A 21,730-nucleotide genomic window follows, 5' to 3' on the forward strand; every position below is an offset into this window, starting at 1 on the left:
AGAGTCTTGAGCTCTGCTCGGTGCAGAGCTGACGCACTACAGCTCAGGGAGAGAGAGGGAGAGGGGAGGGGCAACAGAAAGACAGACAGCAGTGGCCAGCTGGACCCTGTTTGTGTTCAAGTAGCTGACTGCTGCTGAGAGCAGCCGTTAATAGAGTGTGTATGAGGGTAAAAGCACATCACACCCAGTCTGGGCTACAACAGGACAGCATACCACTGATTTCTGCTTATGTGGGCAGGTTGTCTTCTCTTGTAGCTGTGCTGCTTTGTGTGGAGGCACTCTATGCAGCTCAAGGTCAGGAAAAGCCAGCAGCAGCCTCAGGGAACTGCCCTATCTGGATCCCGGGACCTGCAGAGGCAGGTGGGCCTAAGTTTCCCTGTTGTTCCTGCCAGCCTCCATATACAGACAGTATGGAGGGCTGTGGGACTCTGAAGAGGATGTGAGGCCTGGACTACTGTCAAAACCTCCCACTACAGCGGCAGTTTTGCAAGACTGATCCTCTGTCTGGGACAAGGGGAATGGGCCAAGCCTCACTGCCGGAGTATAGAGAGCCGGAAAAAGAGTCCAAGGAGGACATGGAGAGCTACCGCTGCCTTCTGCAGGCTGGCTCCCAGCTTGAGAGTACACTGCAGCGTGAGTACACATGATGCTGACAGTCCTCATTTAACTTCTTGCAGCCACTAGCAGGCTTTTGAATGTTATCCTGTATCTGCCCTGAAACTATAGCCAATTTCTACATTTCACATTGGTCTTTTCACCACAGCAAACTGAGGTGCACTGTAGCAGAAGTGCATTTAGTTGGATTTACAGTGTTCATGTGTGTAACTTCCAAGAAGTATTACACTGGGCAACTGGAGAACTGCACCCTCTATCTTAGGCTGGTCATTATTATTGATGTTGCGGTTCCTGCAGCTTTGCTCCAATAGTGGGCCATTGCAGGGATTATGTCAGCTATTTTAAGCTATCACAGACGGATAGATATTTATCCATAGTAATAATTTGTAGCCTGAATATCTGTAGACTTTGGTTTGTAGGTTAGTGGATGGAAGAAAATAGTGTGCCACTGCTGTCAACTAATGTATTAGTAAGAAAAATTGTATGTTCAGAATACATAATACAGCTTTCAGTGTCCAGGTTAGTCTGATGTATTTTATATTGAATTATGAATCTAATAAACTGTCACAAAGTGTAGATGTCAAATATAGGCCTACTTTATTACACTCTTTATCATCAGCTTAGTTGCATTTAGAACAGGAAATGAAAGGTAATTCAACATGAGAAATATTTTTGCTGATACATTAAGAAAAAAACATAAAAAACAATGCTACCCTCATGTATTTCATTTTGAGTGTCTACTTGAAAAAATGAGTGACAGCTTCATAGACGGGCTTCCTCCAGAGGCTAATGTGATTAATTTGGGGATCTTGGCAGCCTTGAGTTACTGTTTAATTGATGGGCCTTTGCCTCTTTACGTCTCCTGTGGGTTCATTGTACCTGCGCTGCTGTGTGTAGGTAACAGAGACACGAAGGAAAAGGCCACAGTGACTTTCTATTTATACCAAGTGAAGTTTTTTTCCCTCTGTGTGAAATGTGAGCCTTGTACTCTGGAGTTTGTCCTAATCTGCTTATAGCGGATGCAGTGGTGAACATAAAGTGCACACTGCTCCATGAAATCATAAAGTGATGATTGATCATTGATCATTGATGATGCTTCATTATTTATACACTGTAGCCCAGCTATTGCCCTCCCTGATCCACACTTACAGAATGTCACTTTTTATATCTGATTTAAGCAAACCAGTTCGAACATTTATCCCATAGGGGTGAGCTCTCTTTGGCTCATTAAAAAAATGTGAGGATTTCAAGGTAAACCCATAATTTGCACAATACTCATGACACCAAACCTTATGACTTTGTTGTTGGACATCACCCAACAGAAGATTGTACTCCCTGGGAAGCACAATCCAAAGCTTTGGTTTGATGTTTTTCTGCTTATCACTTAAAATTCTGTAAAACTGTAAACAAGTATTTCAGCTGGTACAGTATACCATGGAGAAATATAATGTTCTTTACACTGATAGACTGGCAATGGTAGATACAGGAAAGACATAAAGTTTTACATCTCCCTAAAGTCCAAATAGTGGATCATCAACCGTTCACAGTAATGCAACTACAAACTAACTTCAGCTTCTTTAATTTCTTACTTTTCAATTTATTGATTAATGCTCTCAGCATTTACTTTTCACCTTGAGCAGTAGTAGAACTTCTTTCATGACCTGCATACAAACCAATAATTTAGCTGCTTATGGACCCTTGAACTTCAAGATTCAAGATTCAATACTTTATTGCCATGTTGACATAGTCGATTGGAATTTGTTTCGGTGGGTCTCACAAATACACCAACATTCACTCTCAACATTCCAAGTAAAAACAAGTGCATAAATAAGATAAATAAAATCCAAGTAAATGAAATTTTAGGGCTTCAATCTCCAGTGACGCATCAGTTGCTATAAGAGCTTCAATTTAAACTTTAAACTGTAGACTTCTTTCTTGATTTTTCTTCAGAAGGTTTAACCTTCTTGTGTTTCTCTACATTGACAGAAATATGGTGGATGTCACACTCTGATAAAAAATAGTGTATAAAACAGAAAGCTGTGTGAATCACGATGAATCATAAAGCCTCACAAAATAGGCCATAGCACACTAAAAGCAAAATATTCTGCAGCACAAAATAATTTGATGTGTCATAAATAACTTCAAAAGCTACCTGAAAATAAATACAGTTCCAGTGTGACAGATTTCTCCTAACCAAATGCCCACATTAGTGTTTGACCAAAGATTGCAGGTCTTTGCCAGGCTAAAGTGCATCCTAGTCTGAACCAATCTCATTTCCTTGTATCCCAGATGATGGAATACACAATTTCCTTCAACCCTTTTCTATCAGAATGCAGCCACCCACCAGTCTAATCCCCTTAGCATTGAAAGCTTTGTTTGGCAAAATATCTCATGACCTAAAAACAGCATGAGGTTAGGTCTGTGTGCTATGAACATGTTTGTATGTATAAGAGGGGATTTCTTGCTCTGCAAGGGATTACATGCTTATTGGGGTCTCTACAAGATCAGACTGAATTCATTATCCATGCTGAGTATCTACAGTCACTACAGTTAAACCAGCCTCTTTATGCCGTCATTCTGTATGTTTTACACACATTTACTATGTGAGAAAGGCGTGGCACTGTACCCTCAACTCAAAAAATTAAAGAAATTTAGAAACAGGTCATGCTCAATCAGTCTCACTGTGTTTGGATTTAATTTTTTTGTCATCTAAAATGTGGGTTTAATATTTTTAAGAGACTGGCCTCTTAATATTTGATGTCTTATAGTGCCTATGAAATGTTAACACTTCAGTTTGTATACATAGATCTAATCCTGTTCCAACATATGAGTTTTTTGTTGTTGACCATTGTCAAAACTTCCCGCAACATCACTTGTGACACATTGTCATACAATAATGAAACATAAAAAGGCCCAGAAGGGTGATTGCTTTTTATAGGAGCTTTGTGTAATGAAATCAGTGTTGATAGATATTATTATTTGGTCAACAGATAAACGCTGTACCTTCAGCCTCGTATGCAAACTGAAAAGATTGTTACGAGTCTGGAACTGTTTGACTGGCAGCAAATCTTTTTCCATTCATACATACTCTTTCTCTTCGTGTTAGAGCAGAAGAACAAACAGAGGTTATTTGAGCTCCAGAGGAGTTTTTTTATTTCATAATTATATTATGTTATGCACCTTTTCTGTGAATTTCAATTTAACTGTCTGTATTTGGTAGAATGTGTCATAATACCTAAATTTCCAGTTTAATTGAAAGTAAAAATTAAACATACAGGCCATGTTTAAGAAGCTGACATGTTTTACCCCTTTATTCCCTTTACTTTAATTTAGTTTAGCAATGTTAGGCATGAGGCATGATTGATGGGGCAGAAGAATTTTGTAGTGTCTTCAAATTCACTCAGTCTTGGGAGAACCCGGTAGTTGGGCAAGATGGAGGGAGAGTACACTAGCTTCACAAACTGGCAAGTTTATTAAACACACTGCAGTTTGCAGCACAGGCGGCCCTTCCTTCGATTAAATACAGTAGAGATCTGCAGTGTGTGTGTGTGTGTGTATTCTGGGTTTGTTTTTAGATCAGAGTTAGTGCAGTCAGAGCTGCTCTATGAAGTTATATTTTTTCACAGTATAATAAACCTGCATATTACTGTTATACTAATGAAAAATCTACATTAAACTACATCCATTCGAAACCTGCCTCAACTTAAAGAAGGTCTTGTGGCACAGGGCATATGACTGTAACTTTACCCTGCATCTGTGTGTGTGTGTGTGTATGTACAGTCCAGTTCTGTGCTGGTCTGGCTTGGCTCAGCTCTTCTCTGTTACAGACACACATCAAATATTCAGCAGGTACCAATAGAGCTCATTACTTGCTCCCTGAAAGCCTGACGGACACTATTACTGCTCTCAGTGCACATGGAAAATAACACCTCCATCCTTCCCTCTCTGTGTTTCTTTTGCCTTCTCTCATAATTTTTTTTTTTTTTTAATCTTTCTGCTCCAGTTCATTTTTTTAGTGTATCATATCCATTATAGATGAGGAAATGATGAGTTGGGAACTACACTGCCAATCTATTGCATAAACCACACTGGCCATGACGTTTAATTCTGTTTGGTTTTTACAAGTTATTACCTTAGTACTGTGTTTAATGTTCCATATTTCTGTGTTGGCATAGAGCAGATGAAGACATTGCTATTTTAAATGTCTCAAAATGTTTTTAAAGAGGCTGTCCTGTAACTGAAAGATCTCCGCAACATGTCTATCAAACCTTTTACTGGCCATGTAAGCCTCTTCTTAACTACACTGACTGCTCTACAAAGACTTTGTGTATTTATTGGCTACATCTTCCGGTAAATATAACACTACACCAACATCAATTCGGAGGCTGTACAATTAATGAGATAATGCATTTTAATGGAGTCTTATTAGCACTCAATGCAGTGATTAAAGCTATCTGCTGATTATTATCACTCATTACATTTAGTTCTAATGCTTGTGTAAAGAGGATGTTCAAATTGACTACATTTCAGTAAATGACCATCTTTGTTTTTAATAAAGCTCTTGAATAATATTTTTGCAGGTTTTACCTTTAAATATGATCATTTTTTATGAGGGCTATATGCTACCGTTTGGTTGTCACCACAGAAAAGCTTTTAAATTAGAAGTGACCTTTCGTGGGTCAGATGTAAAAAATAATACCTGAACACCTGACCTTATCAATTTGTATTTAGTGTGAACTTCACTTCAGTGTTTTGACCACAGAGAGTCAAAAAACACTGCACAAACTGATTCTTTTACTTGTTATGGATTCATTTAGAGATAATTTCTTTTGCAGTATACACGTCTTCCTTCGAGCCACTGTTGTGTATTTTTTATGTCTCATTCCAGAGGTGACTGTTCCTGTGAGCATGAAGGAGGTGGGAGGCTACATACAGAAACAGGTGGCGTACCTGTCAGGTGAGGTCATTTAATGTAACCATTACCTTTGTAAAATCATATAGCAGCTATTTAAAAAAATCTTGCCACATATATTTTATTACATTTTTATTTTCATGATGGCTTTTTCTCCCCAGGGGGCCGTGGCGAAGACTCCAGTGTCATCATCACTCTCCCAGAATGCTCAGCTTTCAGTGACATTCCAGAGGAAGCTTTAGCCAAAGTCTTCACATACCTCACTCTCATCCCTCGGTGTGTCCTCCTTCATCTATCCCTCTCCCTTCCTGCAGTGCACCAAAAGCCCAGCGCTTGTATTCTGAGCACAGCTGGTCTTCACTGCTCCTTAGCTCACTGTGTCAAATGTCCTACTGATGCCCTCTATGTCCAAACCCCCTCAGATCAAGGAACTTTCAACTGAAACTGAGGTGTTTCATTCACATGCCATTGCAGTGAAATTCAAGTTATAAATAACTATTAATGTATTTGGCTAAAAAGCTCCTACAGAATAAATGACATGGAATTACAGCTAAGTCTTGCCTAGTTATCTTTTCTCATTTTCATGTTTGGAAGCTGCAACTCATGATTGCACAAAATTACATCATCTAAATGAAATTGCCAAATTTTGCTTGCAGAACAAGGCAACCTGGAGTGAAGTTTATCATCATTTTAGACCGAAGACTGGATACATGGGCTTCTATCAAAACTGCACTTGCCAGGATAGCAGTGAGTTTCATATTTCATCCTTCAATGTCAACATCAGTATTCTTACTGTTAAGACATAATGGATTGTGTAGGGCAAATGTTCATCATTGCTAGTGAATAAATTATAGATACTGCAGTGTGAATGTGAATGGCAGTTTTATTTATAAATTGCTGTCCATGGTGCTGAAAACCTCAGTGCTATCGAGGCAGCACCCATAAGATCAAACTACTGCTTCTGAATAAATTGAAGTGTACTTCTATGTTGTGCTTATTTTGAAGAGTAGTCTAAACATTTTGCCTGCACTAAATGTCCTCTTGCACACTGCTGCAAATGTATGAGTAAGCAAAATCAGTGTGATGACGCGGGGCACTGAGGAGAGGAGAGGATGAGGAGGAAGGGTGGCGGGAGGGAAACATTGCAGTCAGCGCTGCCACCCTCCGTCTGAGAGGCAGCAGGCAGCAGCAGCAGCAGCGCTGCGGCTGTGGTCAGGCAGCCGGAGGGGAGCTGCACATTGGCACTGATTTATAACGGACGGGGCTGGAACTTCTACTTAACTCGAGATGGCTTCTAACATCATGGCTGATAACTTTTACCGGCGAAGAATGCCAAAGATCCGGAGGAGCCCGGTAACGTGATGTAGATGAGTTTTATTCACCGACTGAAGAGTTGGGGTGAAGTTTTTGGGCGGGCAGGGTGAATGCGGCAGTGGTACTGGCTGTGGCTGCAGAGTGTAGCAGCATTGCGGTGCTGAGCCGCACCTCTGCTTAGTCATGCAATTTTGTTGTGGTTGTCAGAATGATGTGTGGTGGTTTGATGCGTGTTTATGCTCAAAGCAGAAGCTCGAGTTATTGACCATGGTCGGTCCAGGACAAATGAATGTCAGAAGTTGCGCCACATGAAAATGCATTGGTGGTGTTGCAGGAAACCACAAAATACATAGGAAGCATGTGTGATGTAAATGTAGAAATCCTTGTTAAATTGAGATTTTAAAACTAGGGGAAAATTGTAAATATTCAAGTATGTTGCCTTTTATCTCTACTCTATGAGGTACATAATGGCATGCCACAGTAGCTTTTTACAGTTCTTATTACATTGGCTTGACAAAAGATGAACTGATATGTGACAGTGATTGTGTGAGCATGATGCCCACATTTCTACAGTCAGATACCGACCTCAAACGACCTGAAGCTGAAATGCATCATATGACATGTGGGTAAGTGGTGTAGTGACAGAATCTTGGATCCATTAGGTTGACAGTAATCACTGGAGTGACAGAGCAGTAAAGACCTGAAGCCTCTCCTGTCAGATATGGAGGATGAGAGCCCGTCACTGCTTTTTTCCTCAACTTTCATCTCTCTCTGTGCCAGCATTCACAGAAAGAGATGAAAGAAGTTAAGAAGCTAAAGCTGCACTGTGTGAGTGTTCTGATGCTGGAAATGCTGATGTTATGTGTATATAGCAGTCATTTAAAGTATAGGGTCTTCATTTCATACTGAAATCTCTTCTGTGTGCTGCATCATCAATATCACCGCAATCTTATCCCCCCCCTCCTCTCACACACACACTTTAAGGCTTCCTTCCCTGGGAACCTCCACCTGGTTTTGGTGCTCCGACCCACCAGCTTCTTCCATCGCACTGTTACTGATATTGGCTTTCGCTTCAGCCAAGAGGACTTCATGCTCAAGATGCCAGTAAGGCAGCTCCCCCTCTGTTACCAAACATGTTCCACATCACAAGGTACACCTCATTCTTTTAACAACCCTGGTCTCCATGAGTAAAACTTTCTGTGGTTGGATGCAGCTAAGAACACACATAAACCTTAGTTTTAAATTCCTAAAATATTGTGAGAATAAACACGGAGATACTGTATGCTGAGATATTTCCAGGTGATTCTAGGGATAGGTGATTTTAGTACCTTCATTTGTGAAATATGAACATTCAAAATCTGGTCCTTGTAGATGTCAAATGTTTTTCATTTATTTATTCTGGCGATACATCAGAGACCTTTAAAAAGTAAAAAAAAAAAAAAAAAAACACAAGGAAAAGTTGAATGTACAACTCTCATAAATTTGCCAAAAGTCTGAGTTTTTATTTTAATTATTCCTGAGGTCTCAGATTTGTTTTTGCACGTTCAGGTGGTGATGCTGAGCTCTGTCACAGACTTGCTGCGCTACATTGATGAGAACCAGCTGACGTCGGAGTTTGGAGGCACTTTGGACTATTGTCACAGTGACTGGATTGTTTTACGAACGGTAGGCTACAAATACATTTTGAAACACAAAGTTAATTGCATGTATCATTATGTACCATCTCCCTATTAGAGGTTTTTCTCTCATAGCGATCTCCATAGTCCAATATATTATCTGTGTAATGTTATTATAATGTTCCTGTATTTTTATGGGCTCTTTGCTTCCACTACAGGCTATTGAAAGTTTTGCTGTAACAGTCAAAGACATCGCACAGATGCTTCAGGCTTTTGGCACTGAGCTGGCAGAGACCGAGCTCCCTGATGAGGGAAAAGCCATTGAGCATCTCCTGGAGTCTCACACTGACAAATACAGGAAACTCAAGGTAACGTTTCAACAATTTTTCATCTGAGAGTAATTTATTTTTATAAGCACAATGATATGCATCTTCTACTTCTTCTACCTTTCTGATAGAAACATCTACTCATATTTTAAAAAGTCTTCTGAATGCTGTTCATTCATGATGTAAATCAACCTGCCTTGGATAGGATGCAATCAGATCAGTGTCAAAGGAGGGTCGTCATCTTCTTGCAAGCCTGGAAACCTCTGGGAAAGAGGATGACTCCCACTGGGATGTGAGGATTGACTTAGATACTGTACAAAGGTAAATAGCCTTTTTCTTTCTCAATTGCTCATATGATTCAATGTGTATTATTTGTATGTTGGATGTCAATGTGCTTCAATATCTTTCCTTTTAATTGAGGTAAATCTTTTAATTGATTTTCTTTTGTTGATTATTTAACATGTGAACTGAATGATTAACAGTGGCAACAAATGACCAATTTTTTAGGCTTCTTGCTCAGCTCAGAGACATGGAGTCAGCCTTCGATGGCTACTTTGAGAAGCATCATTTGAAACTCCACCAGTACATGCAGTTGCTCAAATATGAACAAAGTTTTCAGGAGGTAAGAACTCCGTGTATTTGCTTGTCATGCAAGCTTTCATGCATGCCTGTATGTTTTGTAATGTTCTAATGACCTTTCTCTACTGCCACCATGAGGCTACAATCTATAGTCTTTTACTGTTCACAAGATTGCATTGGAAATCACTGAGCAGATTAAAACTACTCAGAGGATAATATCTTTTCATTTTGGGCACTTCTTAATATATGATCTTATGTGAAGTTGTAATGGCCATTGTAGGCTCTAGGTTGGCTTTAGGCTATTTGTCTATTTTTTTATTTTATTTTGTGAACATCTGATGCTGTGTGTTTTCTCTTTAGATGGAGTTGTGTCTGGAGCATCTGATGGCTGAGGAGAGGGAGCTGTCCATATCTGTAGACACTCTTGCTCAAACAGAGCAGGCTCTTAAACGGCTGGACGGTCTGGAATCAAATGCACAGGTCAGTGTTTCCCAGTGAAACTGTCATGACTCATTTCCTGTGAATAATTTTTAACTTGTTTCTTTGTTGGCCCAATCAGGAGGTGATGGCTCGAGCTCAGATCATTATCCTTCATGGGCACCAGCTATCAGCCGGTCACCACTATGCCATGGCTCTCATTATGCAGCGCTGCAATGAGCTTCGCCATCACTGTGATACACTCAATGCTGCTCTAAAGACCAAACACTCTCGTCTTCTGCAAACACACCAGCTGCTGCTGTGTCTTGGACAGGTATTGAGACATGCATCTGCACACACATAGACATCAGGACCCACATACTTCTCTATAGTGCTACTGATGTGTTCAACACCTTCAGGCCCAGACCTGGTGTGATGATGGAGCATATCTCCTGGCCAATCAGCTGGTAGATAAGTTCCAGTCTAAGGAGGGGGCCCAGGCTGCTTTGAGGGATATTGAGAGGTTCCTGGAGGGGGCGCCATCCATATTGAGCTCAGGACATGACATCCTGGCCATGGAGTATGAGGCTGTCATCACAACTAATCTACAGGTCAGCTGTTCCATGAGGAACCTCACATTAAATGTTGATATGAAAACATCCAAGATTTCCATGTACAGGCTGAATAAGTACTATAACTAATTGTTTAAATACATTTAGAGTTTGGCATTTGTTCTTTAGTTTTAGTTCAGTTTGTAGTTATGGTTTTAATGTTTTTATTAATTATTTTGTTTCTACTTTTGAGTATAGTACCTTCCTACCTGTGAAGTACACCGTACTCTCTGACCAGACAGGGTGTCTGATCATCTCCATGTGTTTTTGCTTATTTCCTTAATAGCAGATATTATTCTATTTTATTCACAATTGAATATATTTCCTCTTTGTCATTATCCCTCCCTGTCAGGCCCAGATAGGGAAAACGTTTGAGAAGCATGCTGCAGTGCAGCAGATGATCCAGAACCGACAGGCTTGTCTGAGGAAGCTGGCTGATAAACATGTCAGACCGGTCCAACTAGTGGCTCCCAGGCCTGAAAACCCCCCACGTTCCAAGTCCCCACTCTTCTCCCCTAAGCATGGTACAGTATAGACACACATATATACATAATAGTATATCAAAAGAAAATTCTTTGTGTCACCTTATTCATGAGCACTTGTAGAAATAATAATTTATTGTAATAATTTAATTTATTTATTTATTTATTATATTTGTCTTTAGATAGCTACCTTGGTTTGTAGCATATACAGTATAGTAAGCTTTCTTCAAATCAACCAAATCCCCACCAACCCTCCTCTTGTTTCCCAGGCTCAGTATGGGGTCTCATCTCAGCCCTAATGGCTTGCCACCAATCCCCCTCCCTTTGCATCTTTCCTTGAGGCACCCTAGTTAAATTAACACATCACAGGGTCCCACTGTGTAGGCCTTAGGTGTTTCTGAGCTGGCTGTAGGGTTAGCAGGCCACCTTTATAAACAAGCTTGAACATGGGCAGAAGCTATAATCAGTCCACTGGGATATACCTGACTGCTCTATTAGTCAGGATAGCTGCTATAGAGCCATATGTGGTTCATATACATTAAAGAACCCTTCATCTCCCCCTGAATCTCCAGGGAGGTTGCACAAAGATAACCATGTACAGCAATGCCCAATTAATGCTGTATGTACTGTCTTTATGTGCCTTTTTTATGTATCTATTGCTCTATTGAATGTATCTCCATCCATAGAATGTGTGAATGTAAAGGGAAAAAAGCTTTTTTCTGTGTTCACTCATATCTTTAAGGTTTTATTTCTCATCATATAAAGCCAAACTAATGAGAGTAATAACAAGAAAGAGAGTCAAAGCAACTATGAACTGCTCTGAGGCCCCCTGGATACATGGGAACAGCCATTTAAGAAAGGCGATGAAGGGAAAGTGGTTACTTCTGATTGATTTGATCCGTAACATGCATACATGCAGGCATGTGCATGCACACACAGGCACGTGTCCCACTGATGAATGTAACATGGCACATGCAAGGGAAACACTCACATACAGTACACTCAGCGGAGCTTGGACTATCATGTAAGGATTCAGCTGCTAGGATCAAAAGGACACTGACAGTCATGCCAAACGCCGCTTTAGATCTGCACATACTGGTTCCAGCATGCTGGTTCCCGGCTCTTTAGAGGAAGCAACCTGTTATTATTGATTACCTCAAATGTCCATCATGACTCATTAATATACAGTAGGCTACCAGTCAAAAGTTTGGACACACTTTCTCATTGATGTGAATGGGAAAGTGTGTCCAAACTTTTGACTGGTACTGTATATTTTTTAATTTATGAGGAATAGAAAAGGGTCAAAGGGAGGGCAAGCAAATCCCTTTAAAGCTATTGTGTTCACACTGTGCACATGGCCATAAAAAATGTGTTTGAATTACTATGGGCTTTTAAATGAGCCATCTCCTGTGTCGGCCTCACATATGGAAATATACTGTATTTGAATGACACTTAAATAAGCTAGTGATTATCTGCCTTTTACAGGTGATGGTTTGAAGTTCACATTTGATCTCTCTCTTCCCGGGAAGAGGGCATCACGAAAGAGCCCCAACGCCAGAAAAGTAAGAAAATAAGAACAGTGTGATCATCTTTCTTTGTTCTTCTGTTTTTTTACAATAACATATTCTCTGAAGTTTAAATGGAAGAGTCAGTGTTGTCTATCTGTATTGCATTCAGATAGAGGTGATTCACGACTACCAGGAGAGTCGGAGCTGTGTGTCATATGGTCTTGAGGGAGAGGACAGCCCAGATCTCCTAAAGCGGTGAGGAGGAGTCATATGTCCAACTGTCCATCCTCACTGCTTCTGATGTTGTTTACTTTGTGATTCTATTTGTTCAGCAGTAATAATGCCTTCTGGCTCTCTTTGTGCCTGTTTGTTTCACAGTCATGTGATGAGGGAACTCATAGAGACAGAGAGAATCTATGTAGAGGAGCTGTTGTCTGTGCTGCTGGTGAGAATTTGTTTTTGTTTTTCATGTCACACCAAAATTTATATTGTACACCATACACCTCCTTAACTGATGACGTGTGATGTGGGATTAAATGTTGCAGGGTTATAGAGCTGTGATGGACAATCCAGCTCTGTCTGGGCTTCTGCCCCCAATCCTACGCAGCAAGAGAGACATCCTCTTTGGAAACATGCCTGAGATCTACAATTTTCACAGCAGGCAAGTCATTAATGGTTCACATCACATGTAGATAAGAGTATGCACGCACGTCCAAACTGAAGAGGGCTAAAAGTGAGCCAAATGCCAAAAACCAATGACACAGCTCACACACTGCAGGGCTGCACTTTGAATTTATTGTACCAAGGTGACGTTTCGAGCACTGTGGTCTGATGAAGAGCAGTATGCTAGTCCTCAAAACGTCACCATGGTGCAATAAATCCTGAGTGCACATTGAAGCCCTGGAGTATGCAAGCTGTTTCTTTGCTTTTCACATCACACTTAATTCATCATGATGATTGTTTATTTGTCCTTAAGGAGTACATTTCTTTCCACTTCGTAATATTGTTATAATAGCAAGAACTGAATTATCCTCTTGTAATGATAATAATCTTACATGCTGCCCTTATAAATCTGCTGTTCTTTAAATCTGGGAAAATGTTTTTTTTTTTTTAATTTCCTGAATAAAAAAAGCCTTTGACAAAACCTTCATAAAAGAGTCCTGATTTAGTGTTTTGACAGCTAGAGTATTTCATTGAATCTCTTTTTGCCAACTAAATTTCTGCCTCTATAAAGCTTACCTTACCCAAAATGCTAATAACTCTGCTTGTATGTTTAGCATCACAAAATGTGTTGTTAACTTTGAAAAGTAAACATGGCGTAGTCGACATAAAACTTGAGTTTTTTAGTGTCAGTGTCTCCACTCTTGCCTGTCAAGTCTGCGCTCCTACTGAGCTCCACGGATCCTTTTGATATATGAATGTGCAAATTCTAAACCTTTTTGGGGGGAATCCAGGGTTTTTCTTCAGGACCTGGAAGGATGCCTGGAGACTCCTGAAAGTGTGGGAGCATGTTTTCTGGAGAGGGTGAGACAATAAATGTTTTCATTATGTAGTTTGCTTTAAGTCTGTATGTGATTTATTAACATTATTTTTAAAACCGATGTTTCTCCCCTATGTCCCCAGAAAGAGAATTTCCAAATGTATGAATGCTACTGTCAGAATAAGCCACGCTCTGAGGCCCTGTGGAGACAATTCTCAGATTGTACCTTCTTTCAGGTTAGTTTCTGATTTCTCTCTCAATCAGCAATTTAGTGTGATTCATTTACGAGACGTTAGCTGGCTCAGCTGGCTCTTTATTCTTGATTGTAACACAGGCTACTGTGGGCCGTAGTCAACGCCAAAACAACAAAAGCCTAATAGAAAAGTCCACTAGGCTCACGAATGCCGCCGTCTTCTTTTTCAGAAGCGAACAACACACACCTACAAGCTAGCTGCAGCGTCTCACTCACGAGACGCGTTCACAGACACTCAGGAAAAAACAGCACTTTAACTTAACAGTACAGAATCTGGGCTTAAACTCTCTTATTTATAACACACACATATAACACACAACAACAGTAACGAGTTCGTTACAATGTGTTTCAAAGCTGATAATAAATCAAAAAATATATTTTCACATTCATTTGCAGTAATAATTGTGGTTTTATGTCTCCCTTGTGAAGGAGTGTCAAAAGAAGCTGGAGCACAAACTGGGTCTGGATTCCTACCTGTTAAAACCAATCCAACGCCTCACCAAATACCAGCTGCTGCTTAAGGTTAGACAGAGAGTGACTTCCTATGACAGCCAGACACAAACACACAGTCAGTCATTCACAATTCACAATGATGTATGAGTATGTCCATTTTACAATATGATTTTCATGCCTTTTTTGACATGAGAATATGAGGTAGTGTGCTGCTGATGAGTTTATTTATATTAGTTCAATCTAACAGCAAGCATCAAATGGCTGCAGTTACTAAAATCATTTTTGCAGAAATAAGTTGCAGACAAATGTTGTAAATGCATTTGATGGTACTTGTGGGGTTACATCCCTGTTATTTTGTGTGTGTGTGTGTGTGTGTGTGTGTGTTCTCAGGAGCTGCTGAAATACAGTACGGATTGTGAGGGGACCTCTGAACTTCAGGGGGCTCTAACAGCTATGCTGGACCTGCTAAAATCAGTCAATGACTCCATGCATCAGATAGCCATCACAGGATATGAGGTGAACCAAATCTGTTCTGACCTGTGTTTAACTGATAGGAGCAGTACAGTATCTCCAGAATTTTTAAACTGGAATTAAATGTGGATAAATGTGTTGTAAAGTATATTATATTATTGAAAACAAAGGCTTTTACTGTACATAAATGCTTCCTTCCTTTCAATATATGCAGGGAGAAATTTGCGAGCTGGGCCGTGTGCTGATGCAGGGCTCTTTCAGTGTGTGGATCAGCCATAAGAGAGGTCCCACTCGCATGAAGGAGCTTGCTCGCTTCAAGCCAATGCAGAGACACCTCTTCTTGTATGAGAGAGCTCTGCTGTTCTGCAAACGGAGGGAGGAGCATGGAGATGGATGTGACAAGACCCCCTCCTACAGCTTCAAGCACTGTCTCAAGGTGAGTTTCTGTCTTTTTGTGTCTGTGTATCTGTCTTAGAGGAATACACCTGTTTTTTTGGAACAGTAGTGACTATATGTTATAAATATGTTTTGACTATAAACAACAAAATCAAACATGTTCTAAGTGGATCACTTATTCCAGTAGTCCATGCTGCTATGAGCATTATTTTGAGGGACTACCAGTTTCAGAATACTACAACTTCCGGCAGCTCCAAAGAAAATTGTAACTAATTGTATTTTATTTTTTACATGTACATTAATTCAATATCATGAATATACATTTTAATGGGTAAAAGTCTCCCTTCTAAGTAGACTAAAACTCATTGTTGGCCAAATAAAAGAATGGTTCTATAACATGTATGCACTATGAAGTGTCCATAGCATACAGTGTACATTACTGGGCAAAAAGACTTGATAAATGTGTAAGTTACAGTTATGTGATTTTCAAAATTATTATGATTTCAAATCACAATTTGCAATTTTACAACTGTAAATTATTATATGAGGTAATAATTATGAATATAGCTGTAGAGCTAAAAAAACACAATGCTATTAATAGATACTTTTCTTACCTGATATAGTATGAATATTAAGAAATGGTCTTTTACACTGGTTTAAGCTCATTAGTAGGGGTGTGACGATACACTCAGCTCACGAGACGAGACACGATATTGGGTTCACGAGATCGAGACGAGACAAGATTTTAACTATATTTTTAAGAAAACCAGTGAGGAAATACATGACTGTTCCTTTATTTGAAATTCACAAAATGGAAATTGAATTGAAATGTTTTAACTAATCATCTTGTAATTAATCACTTGAGTTCTACTTTCTAAATATATAATTATCATGCAGTATGCAGCAGGTTTCCCCATATAGATATTTTATAGATGGATAATATAGATGGATATTTACTATTATGGAAATAACAACCATAAATACAAAGGTTAGATACAATCACAAATACTAAAAAGTAAATTATAAAGAGTAGAAACAATTCTAAATATAAATTAAATAAAGAATCCAATTATCACAAATTATGAAGTGCAAATGAGCGATAGAAAACCAATAATCTTTTTTTTTTTTTTTGGGGTGCGCCCCTTAATTATAGCTTTGCGAGACAAAATCGAGAAATATCGTCGCGTTTTCGTCTCCCGAGATCTCTCCCTATTCTTTAGATATAATCCCTATCACTGTCAATGACATGGCCTGCTCAGGTTTGAGCATTGAGTAATGATGGGAACGATCTACTGGCCGCACATAGTTGATATTGGTGTCTGTGTTGTCATCAGTTAACATGTGTAAGTTGCCCAGCTGGCCTCCAGACCTGATATATTCCTTGAGGATGTCTTTTGTTGTATGTGTTGATGTTTGGAGGGTGTCACAGTTGGTGCCACACCAACAGCTGCTGCTGCTGCTCTTGATTTATTATTGAGGATGTGGGGAGGAAGCAGTCTCGCAGCGGAGGTGTTTGTGTGAGTGTGAATGTTTGTGTTCTGACAGGACAGATGTGTTACATGATGTAAGTCTGATGTATGATGTGCTGTTTGTGCTGCTCATCTTAATGCTGTGCGTGCACCGGTGTAAACAGTTTATGTCTCTTGGCAGATGACTGCTGTGGGGATCACAGAAAACGTCAAGGGGGATGTGAAAAAGTTTGAGATCTGGTACAGTGGCAGGGAGGAAGTGTATGTGGTTCAGGTAAGGAGTATAAAAAAGTTTAATGCCAGCATTTTCATTTGTTTAAACTACAGTATCTCACTGATAGTTCAGCTCTTTTACTCCAGTTGTAACCTTTTCAACATTATTCACAGCTAATATAGGTCAAACGGAAGAAGCTAGTCTACTGTATGTTGTAAACCTCTTTCTGCCGTCTCTCAGGCTCCTACAGTGGAGGTGAAGATGGCCTGGCTCAATGAACTGCGCAGAATCCTGACTAACCAGCAGAAACTGCTTAGAGGTCTGTGAACAATTCAGGTAAACAGGGTGAAGAGAATCTATGTTCAAGGTCCAATCAATAGCTTCAGAGTTTTGAACCACCTCTCATAAGCCTCAGAGAGCATGAAATAACCCTAACCCTGTGGTTGAAAACTGAAGCGAGTAAGTGGACCTTTGTCCCTATATTCTCTTTGCTCTTCTATACTGTTCCCAAGGGTAAATAAATGAACATCCATGCTTAAAATTCAAGTTAATATTCAACTGAGAATCAACTGAAATCTTTCTCTGAAAATAAAACTTTACACTACTGACCTCCTCTCCTCACAGATGAAGCGTATCAACATGGCCAATTGGTTGAGCACATGCAGCTTTCTCCACCACTTACTGAGAGGTTAGTGATTATGATTGCTTACAGATATTTACAGCACTTTTTTAAGGCATGACTGTAGACAATAGTTGCACAAACATGTGAACACACAGTCCTATGCAAAACACACACATGCAGTCACAACACTATTATCTGCATTTGCTGAGTTTTCATATCTGATCACAGCTTGAGTGAATGAGACAATATCATTTCACGTTGCCCTAGTAGAAGGCTTTGTGTGTGGCGGTGTGTGAGAAAGGGCGCAGGGTCCACTCTGTCCACTGCTGTCTGGTTGCCTATCCCCACTCCTCCCATCCCCCACCTGCAGGGGCATGCGGCCGTCCAGAGGGGTTCCGAGGGGCTGTCTGTCGGGGCTGAACTTTGTCTCTGTGTCGGCTGACATGTTTCTGTGCCTGCGTACCCGGAGCCCCCGTCCCCGAAGCCCCCGGCAACGGCCCCGGCCACAGCCCCGCCACCGCCCCCAGCGCCACTGACCTGCCCTAACGCTCAGTGGTAAACTCAGCCTGGCTCAATTCACCTGGCCCTAGCATGATCCTCCTGGCCGGCTTGGAGATAAAAACCTGAGGCTGCTGTGTTTGCATACTGATCGTCACCTACAACCCCTTTTATAGCCTCCATTCTGGTTCATAACTGACCCCCTACATTCCCTTTTCACGCCCATGTTGAGAGGCTTGTTTCCCAGGAGCTCCTGCATAGTATTTCTAACATAGTATAAAGAAATAATTGATCAAATTTCTGTATATCAAACTTGCTATTTTGCATGCAATGCAATGCAAAGGACAAAAAAAATCAATTTTGGTTTCATTCCATGTATTTTTCTTAATTTACTCATCACAGCTTCTTTTTAAGATGGGGCTCGTTTTTTGAGATCTATGAATATACTGTAGATTTTTTTCCCCAGAAACATTCTTACTCAGTGTTTAATAATACAGAGAAAAAATCTAAATGGATCTTGAGAAATCGAGACCAGATCTTCCCTCATGGTAACACATGCCTAACACTGTGTCACTCAGTGGAATCCTACTGTACTTCCCATCCTCTACTGGGAAGCTTGCACATGGCTGCTCTGTGTTCTGTCCTGCTGACTGGCTGGTCCCTGAATGGTCATGACTCTGTGAGAAATAACAGGACAGAGTTGTTCTTTGACCCTGATCTGGGGCCAGCTTTATTGTCCCCTCCTTTGATAGGTGTGGATCGGATTCAGGAAGTGAGAGCTGACCCTAGATTGTGTGGTTGAGAATAACATCTATCCTGAAAATGTCTGCTAACTTTGCACAGCATTTGGTGAAGCTTGTTTTATGTGTTTTCCCTGCAGCACGCAGCAGAGGGCGTCAGTGAGCTCAGAGGACACTGAGTCAGGGAGGAGCAGTCCAGATCCCCAGCTACACTCCCCTAAACACCAGCAAAACCGCAGGAGTGCGTAAATCTCATCCTCACACATTTCAGCCACAATCAAGTAGATACTTAGTAACTAAATCACTGAAAGTGTTTTGAGAATTGATGCAAAGCATACTTTACTGCTGATGCTGACGTTCTTTATAATCCCAAACTGAACTAGATCTTTGACTTTTGCTCCTCAGCAGTTCAAGTGTACTTTGACCTGTGGAACCAGGTACATCGAGGAATTTGGGCGAAAAAGCTACTGAGATTAGCTTTTGATTCAACGTTATTGTTAATTGCCCAGTAAGTGACAAGGGGTCATTATGTTTCTGAGATAGTTACTAAGTATCTACATGATACCTTCTAGGTTTAGTATTCCTGCTGGATTAATTAATCAAAACCCTTAACAGCCAAAGTAATGTGTGTGTCAGGTTGGCCCGGAGCTCATCACTCGGTAGACATCTGCGAGGGTCTGGAGGAGTGGTCTGGAGGTCGGGACACCTTCCCATCTGACACAGAGGAGGAGGTTTTGGTACAACTGGTGAGATCAAATGCACATTAGATTACATTAGATACAATACTTCAAGTGACAGATCACCCAGGTTTTTTAGACCACTGTTATAGCTACTTCTATATAATCATCTACAACTTACATAGAGGGCAATCTGTATTCAAAAACAGTTGAAATTTCCATTTTTCTGAGCACTTTGGACATCTTGGACAAATGGACGTCTCATCCAAGTTGTGTTTCAGAGTACATTTTTTACCTTGCAAACAACAACAACACTCTCAACTCAAGTTCCAATTAGTATCTCTTCTGGACATTTTTATTCTATAACACAATTTAGGTGTTGCATTTGAACCATGTCTATTTTTTGCCATTTTTTTTTTCATTTGAGATATATGTCCAATATAAAATATAGTCTTTCATTTGAAAATACTGAAAAATGTGTCAATTCTACATTCTGAACTGATGTTTTGTTCTTTTGTTGTTTTATGTTATCTTATTTTGTGCCTCTCTCCTGCCTGTTTGATGTTTTGTGTTTATATAAAGGACTTTGTAAAGTTTGTTTTGAAAATGCTATATAAGATAATCTTATCCATATAAATAATTTTTTGACTCACTGTTTTCCTTCTGTAGTCTCCAGGCAGATACAGGGCCTTGGCTGACTGTCTTCAAAATGGACCAGACAGCATCACCATTAAATGTGGAGATGTCATCCAACTGCAGTGTGAAGACAACAAATGCCGCTGGTGAGTTTCCAGCGTGTCGACACACATGATGTGATGTACACTGCCACTACCAGTGTAGTGTGGCTTAGAGATTCCTCTAACTACTGTAATCCATATAGCAATGACAAAATGTATAGGTAATGTTTTTGCTTTTTTCTTGTTACTGAATAGATATATTCAGACCAGGTACATTTATTTATCTAATTTCGCCCCATTTTTCCTCTCTATCTGAACCCTTTCCACACCATTCTTCATCCTTTCATCCTTCAGGCTGGTGAAAAACTTGAGTCGGCGACAAGAGGGCTTCATCCCAGCTGCCAGCCTGCAGTTGATTATAGAAGACAGCAGTCGAGGATACTCCTCCAGACTAGGGGGTAAAGAAAAGGAATTGGCTTCCAAGATGACAATATAATGTTGAGCCATAGTACTTCTTTACTTTGATTTTCGTTTCAAAAGTCTGTATATTTTCCTTGTAGACCCAGGGAACCTGAAGACGAGAAAGCTCAGCTCCCCGTAGAGAAGAAAGCACAGAATGTGAATCTAATATCTACCTGTGGATGATGAACTGGCAGAAGAAACAGATTGAGCCATAGCTGTCTCATAACTGATGCACTATCAGCCACCCACTCCTCACTCCCTGGTGCCATCTGCTTTCCTCAGCACAGTTCCGTCATTAAAAAGAAAAAAGTGAGAATCTACAGACCCTTTTCTCTTCTAGATTTTGATCTCCCAGGCCAGTAATTTGCCTCCATGGTGATTTTTGAGAGTGAAGGCATAGGAACTGTGAAGCTTTCTTGGACAATCAGTAGCCCATCCCTGGATCCCGTTTGGTCTTCCTCTTTTCTGATAAGTGGTCAATGTCTTGTCGTTCTGGGGCTCCATCTACAACACACATGTAGTGAGGATGTGAGGTTTCTGCTGCAGGACTGGGTCACTTCACAATCTGAATATTTTTCAACCCTCTCTCATTCCAGCTATTACTTGAGATTACTGTATCTTCAAAGAAAGTGTGTGTGTGTGTGTGTGTGTGTGTGTGTTCTGTTTGTCTCCATGTGTGCTGAACGGATGCTTACCCAGGATTTCCCTGAAACGTTTCTTAAAACAGAAAGTTTTGTACAGAAATGCTATCATTTTTAACATTTACTGTATCTTGGTGTTTCATCTTTAGTGTAGTTAGTTGACATTTTTTCATTATATGACTTCATTGTATTTTTCTTATATTTCATTCCTTGAGGCACCTCTCTTCTGTACGGCCTAGGAGTTAAAATGCCAAAATGTGCCATGCCATAATGCCTTTTTATTCCTGCTCTTTTGGA

The 21,730-nt window shown here is 40.2% G+C and overlaps 1 protein-coding gene across 1 annotated transcript; it reads left to right on the forward strand.

Annotated features, from left to right (window-relative positions):
- Positions 1-514: 514 nt before the first annotated feature.
- Positions 515-21,367, forward strand: mcf2a (MCF.2 cell line derived transforming sequence a). Its single transcript, XM_053323384.1, has 30 exons — positions 515-633; positions 5,504-5,572; positions 5,689-5,803; positions 6,184-6,274; positions 7,826-7,945; positions 8,390-8,506; positions 8,676-8,825; positions 8,989-9,104; positions 9,291-9,405; positions 9,723-9,842; positions 9,922-10,113; positions 10,199-10,390; positions 10,743-10,914; positions 12,358-12,434; positions 12,550-12,635; positions 12,759-12,825; positions 12,926-13,041; positions 13,835-13,904; positions 14,004-14,096; positions 14,543-14,635; positions 14,957-15,082; positions 15,252-15,473; positions 17,084-17,176; positions 17,357-17,435; positions 17,741-17,804; positions 19,117-19,217; positions 19,613-19,722; positions 20,323-20,435; positions 20,685-20,788; positions 20,891-21,367. The coding sequence occupies exons 1-30, from the start codon at positions 519-521 to the stop codon at positions 20,929-20,931; spliced, it is 3,339 nt and encodes a 1,112-aa protein (XP_053179359.1). The 5' UTR covers positions 515-518; the 3' UTR covers positions 20,932-21,367.
- Positions 21,368-21,730: the final 363 nt, after the last annotated feature.

This window comes from Scomber japonicus, chromosome 8 (assembly GCF_027409825.1).
Source record: "Scomber japonicus isolate fScoJap1 chromosome 8, fScoJap1.pri, whole genome shotgun sequence".
Lineage (NCBI taxonomy): Eukaryota > Metazoa > Chordata > Actinopteri > Scombriformes > Scombridae > Scomber > Scomber japonicus.